Consider the following 5,243-nt stretch of genomic DNA (forward strand, 5'->3'; position numbering starts at 1 on the left):
CCCCAAAGGTCCGCGACCAGCTGCTGAAGAACATCAAGCGCCGCATGACCCCGCAGCCCCTCAAGATCCGCGCTGACGTGGAGATGACCTGCTTCGCCTACGACGGCATCGAGAAGATCAAGGCCGCCATGCACGCCGCCGAGGGCGTGTCCACCGAGGAGTGCGCGGTCAAGATGAAGCTCGTGGCCCCGCCGCTGTACGTGCTCACGACGCAGTCGCTCGACAAGGGGCGCGGCGTCGAGCTGCTGCAGGCGGCGTGCGACGCGTGCCGCGCGGCGGTGGAGGGCGCGAAGGGCAAGCTGGTGGTGAAGGAGGCACCGCGGGCGGTCAGCGAGCGGGACGACAGGCTCTTGGCGGAGAAGCTGGAGGCGCTGGAGGCGGCTAACAAGGAGGTGGATGGGGACGCGGACCGCAGCAGCGAGGAGGAGGAGGATGGGGGCATGGGCGACTTCGATGCAGAGGCCGGGCCGGCGACGATCGAGGTGTGAGCGGCGGACCGGGGGCGGCGCGCCGGGTGGTGGTACATGGCAAGGCGGGCCGGGCAGGGCGCTCGCAGCGCGGTGTGTTGTTTATTGTGCTGTGCGCAGCGTTTCTCGTGCCCCCGTTTCGCTGCTTGTCCGTCGCGTGAACATGCAAGCCTTTGGTAACATGTGGAGCTGTTTCTGGCCTGGGTCTGAGCGGGTTGGGTCCTGGTGTGCAACTGGGCGTGCTTGTGCACCCCCCCAGGCTGCTGCGTGAATGCCCGGCTGCCCTACGTGCCTCAGCCGCGCGCCATTACTCAGCGGTCCCCGGGCAAGAGAATCCATCGAGTCGCGCCGCCGCAGCAGAGGGGGCGAGGCGCGCCTCGCCCTGCCAACACGCGCTGACGCCGCGCGAAAAGCGGTTGGCGGGAAGGGCGCGAGCGAACCTGCCGTGGTCGCCTTTCTGCGTTGTGAGAAGGGATGCTGTTGTCGACGGGCGCCCTGGGTCTGTCCCTGTTGCGACGGCACGGGCGCGGCGGCCGGCCGGAAGGGCAGGCACGCTGCCAGCGCGCATGCGCGCGCCTGAGCCGTGGCGACCTGCGCAGGCACCGGTGGGTGCGCGCAGCAAGACACTGCTGTCGCGCCCTATAACAAACGAGGCAATGTGGGGTGTGAACGCGCGGACAGTGCGGATGGGTCCCAGCTTCTCGCAACGTTGTCGAGGCCGTTTGCCAGTGGCCGCAGAGCCCGCAACCAGCATGCAGAAAGGGGGGAGCCGTTGTCAATCTTGCAGAACGGGGTGCGACGGGCGGGCATATGCAGCGCAGCAGCAGCATGCAGCACTGCTGCTGCCCGAATCGACCCAGCAGAGTCAGTCGGTGCACCTCGGACACCTCGGCAGCGGATCACTGCCGCATGACCGCAAGGGTCTGCATTGACTAGGTGCGCACGGCGGAACAGCACCCTTGGCCGCCCTTGCGGCCCCTGTGTCCCTGGTGCGGAGAAATGCAAACCTCAACCAACGCGTGACCATGCCAGCGCCCGTGAGATTGCAGCCTCAGACAAAGGAGCTGCAGCCAGCTGCGCCCTGTATCGCATTTCAAACTTGGATCAACGGTTCCCGATGAAGATGAGAACTCCGCCCCAGCTCTCTGAGTGGGCAGTCGCTGCAGCTGTCAGGCGCAGTTATGATTGCCTGCTTGAGCAGCCGTTGCGCCTTGCAGCAGTGGCCAACACGGCTGTTGCAAAGGCGGCCTCGACCCAGCTCACCCCCTATTAGCCTGACTTTCCTTGAAGCTGGTTCCCCAGGATGACATTCCGGAGTTCGGTTGGCAATGGAATATGGTGATGGCGATTGGCAAGCGAAACAGCAACAGTGGTGTGTGCATGCAGCTGCACAGCTAATCATGTAAACTGGAAAGAGAGCGACAGATACAGAGAGACAGAGAGACAGGGGTTGTGTGTGGGTGATGGCACTGATGGCATGCAGGAGGCCGACAAGTTTCTGCGGGCTGGCCCCACCAGGATGCAACTGGTTTCAGGCAGGCAGCCGTCCATGCGCCACGCAGTGCGCACGACGCCACTCGCGGCTGCGGTCATGGAGGCGAAGGCAGTGCGTCGCACATTTTGGGCGGGCCGACAGTCATATGCAACGGCACCCACCCAATCGAGGGGGCAACGCCAGGTGGACCCTGTAGTGCCGGGGATTGTTTGTCACGCTTGAGCACGCCTGCGCCCATTCAACAGCAGGCCCACATCAACCTGCGGTGACAGCAGACGCGCGATGCGGAACAGGGCGCGGCGTTACTGCAGTCGCCTTGAGGTTGAAGGCCGGCGGCTGCGACAACAGGCAGCGCTTCAGTCAAACACGTTGGGAACTCTCTTAGAGGGGCTCGGCCGCCGTTGCATGCGATCATGAGCCCTTTGGCCGCTGCGGGTGGGTCCCACTGATCGGCGGGCGCGGAGGTGGCCGAGCGGGGAGCGGGCAGCGGGCACATGCGCGTGTGGGGCTGCGTCGCCGACGCCCCTTGATTTGGCGGGTGGGTAGTGTGGAGCCTGTCAGCTGTGGCGCTTGCACCTGCTGCATGAGCGCACAGCCGCGGCCAGCAAGCCCACTGGATGCTATTTGAAACCGACACCTTTGCGGGTGAGGTGACCCTGGTCTCTGTCTTTTGGCGTCTTCTCGCCCTGCGAGTGGTGCGAACCCCCAGGTAAAGGGTGCTGGCAGTGCACGGCGGGCCGCGTATTGGATGCTTATGTAGCAAAAGTCTTATCACACCGCTTACTGTGACGTTCTTCAGCGCGGTTGAGCAGGCAGACACGATCTCGATGCTGCTAATCCGGACAACCCGGCGCCTGTGACCCCGCATCGCTCTCTAGCAGAAAGCAGGCGCGGGGGACGGCAGCGAGCTCCGGCGGTGGCCTGCGTTGGTGGCCATGCCCAGCCCCCCGCATGTCCCTTTGCCATGGTGGAGCTCAGGTGGGAGCCGTGTTCGGAAGGGTGTCTCGCACGCAGTGTAAATGCAGAGGTGCAGACACGTTGGAGGCGGCAGTAGCACCCTTTACCGGGCCCACCAGCGGCGGCGCCGTTCCGGGCTACGCGCTGGCTGGTCCCCGCTCGCCGTGCGCCGCGCTGGGAATGCGGTGGCCTTGCCCACCGCCTAATTGTACCGCATGGAGCATCATGTGTGCTGCCTGATCACCAGCCCCGCCGTCCTAGCCATGCAAGCAATTGCACGCCCACCCTGCTCTACCGTCTCGACCCGCGGCCTGACCTGGCCCCCGCGCGGCGCCTTCCGCCCCCGGCCGCGCCCGCGCGCGCGCTCCCGCCGCCCCCGCCCGCAGACCTCCCGGACAAAGTCGCGAAGCGCGACAGCATGCCCAGCGTGGAGCGGTGGCAGACGCAGTACGTGCGCTACAAGACGCAGCCCGAGGCGCACGTCTGCGGCGGCGGCTGGGAGCTCGCGACCAGCCGGCGCTTTGCAGAGGAGCTCGCGCAGGAGGAGAGCGCCTTCCTGGAAGACACGCTTCTATACAATGGCCTGGCGCCCTGCCGCGTCACGCTGCGCATTGTGGACGCGCCGGCCGAGTTCGCTGTGCCGGTGAAGCAGGACAGGTGCGCATACGCGCAGCGGCCCCTGCGTGCGCGCATGCAGGCTCCCCGGCCCGGCCGGCGTCAGCGCTGATGTCTTACGTGTACGTTGAGGGGCGTGCTTTGCGCATGCGGCAGTGGCTGTGAGGCCCGGTGGCTGCCTGGTGGCCCCCGGTGAACTTGTATCTGTTAGCCACTCAATCTGGCGCCACATGCGCATTCAGTGCGGCAGCGCATGCGCGCATAATGTGCAGCATGCGCATGTGGGGCCCAGCATGCGCAGACAGCGGGTGGCACGCGCATGCAGGGAGCACCACCCTCGGCAAACTGCCGCATGCGACCGCACAAGGTCCCCAACCAGGCCCCACTTGGCCCGACACCGCCCCCAGCACCCAAATCAACATGCTCGACCCTCACCGCCCCACCACCCCAGGCGCCTAACTCCAAATTTTACTGTCCGCGTGGAGGTCCAATTTCAAGACCGCTGCAGCTTCCCGCTGACCGTTAAGGCTTACGTCATTGGGCAGCAGGAGAAGGACAGCGTGCCGGAGTGGGTGCCGGAGGACTTTCTTGACCCGGAAGCTGCGCCGGTGGGTGCCGAGTGTGTGAGAGAGAGTTAGCGTGTGTGTTCTCGTGCGTGCAAGTGTGTGTGTGCGTGTGTGTGTGTGTGTGTGTGTGTGTGTGTGTGTGTGTGCGCGCGCGTGCACGCATGCGTGTTCATGTGTGTGCAAGTGTGTGAGGGCATGTTTGATTGTTTTACTATGGAGGAGGGAGAAGAAAGGCGGGCGCCGTGGCTCTGCGATGGTTGCTTCGGGCCGGCTGACCGGTCAACTCCATGTTTCTCGCCACCATGGCCTCGTCGCCCCCGCGCAGCTGCGCAAGCCCATCACAGAGCTGAAGGGCAACGTGTGCGTCACTCACAACTTTGACGGCACCGCGCGCGACAATGTGAGAGGGCGGGGCCGCCCGCCGGGCCTTTTCACGCGCCCTCAGCAGCCGCGAGCAGCCGCCGCGACTGGCCAGGGCGTGCGTACCATAGTAGCAACAATGGCCCTGTTTGCTGCCTCAGTCGCCTGACAAGTTGCGATCGAGCCCATGCGTCCCCTTGTGCAGCGCGGGGTGACGGCGATCCGCCCTATCCCCTTGCCTTCATCACCAACATCATGCTGCCACTTTCCTGGCGCCGCAGCCGCTCCCGGCGGAGATGGCGGCGCGCGCCCCCAGCAGCAGCGGCTACGGCCTCCCCCCCTCCTCGACAGCCGCCGCCCTCCGCGCCGCCGGCGCCGACCCCGCCCTCCTCAGCGCCGCCTGGGCCGGCGACCCCGACGCGCGCGCGCTGCTGTCCGCGGCCGCGGGCGGCGCGCGGGCCGGCGCGTTCGGCCGCGCGCCGACGGCAAACGGGCTAATGGCGCACGACTACGAGTTCTCGGGAATTGAATTCATGAAGCCCACTCGCATGAATCGGGCGTACCTCGTTTTCGCGTGCTCAGTGTTGGAGCAGGACCTCATGTTTGTGATCTACAACATCCCGACGGTCGGCATCTGCCGCGCGGAGCAGCGCGTCAAGGCCTGCCAGCGGCTGGGGCTGGACTACGCTGAGCTGGCGCATCTTGAGCAGATGTACGTGCCGGCCGCAGTGGCGCAGGGCGCCGGCGTCGCGCCGCCGCCCGCACGGGGCAACGGCGCGGCGA

The 5,243-nt window shown here is 66.1% G+C and overlaps 2 protein-coding genes across 2 annotated transcripts; both read left to right on the forward strand.

The window, feature by feature from the left end:
• Positions 1-44: 44 nt before the first annotated feature.
• Positions 45-488, forward strand: MNEG_13720 (hypothetical protein; the record flags this gene model as incomplete). Its single annotated transcript, XM_014037807.1, has 1 exon — positions 45-488. One exon carries the CDS (start codon positions 45-47, stop codon positions 486-488), a length of 444 nt encoding a protein of 147 aa, XP_013893261.1.
• Positions 489-3,337: 2,849 nt separating this feature from the next.
• Positions 3,338-4,500, forward strand: MNEG_13721 (hypothetical protein; the record flags this gene model as incomplete). The annotated part of the gene is made up of 3 exons (XM_014037808.1): positions 3,338-3,576; positions 3,986-4,142; positions 4,426-4,500. Coding segments are annotated over 3 exons (471 nt in total), but the record flags the coding sequence as incomplete, so codon positions are not given.
• Between the last annotated feature and the right edge of the window lie 743 nt (positions 4,501-5,243).

The sequence above is a fragment of the Monoraphidium neglectum genome (assembly GCF_000611645.1).
Source record: "Monoraphidium neglectum strain SAG 48.87 unplaced genomic scaffold scaffold04002, whole genome shotgun sequence".
Classification (NCBI taxonomy): Eukaryota; Viridiplantae; Chlorophyta; class Chlorophyceae; order Sphaeropleales; family Selenastraceae; genus Monoraphidium; species Monoraphidium neglectum.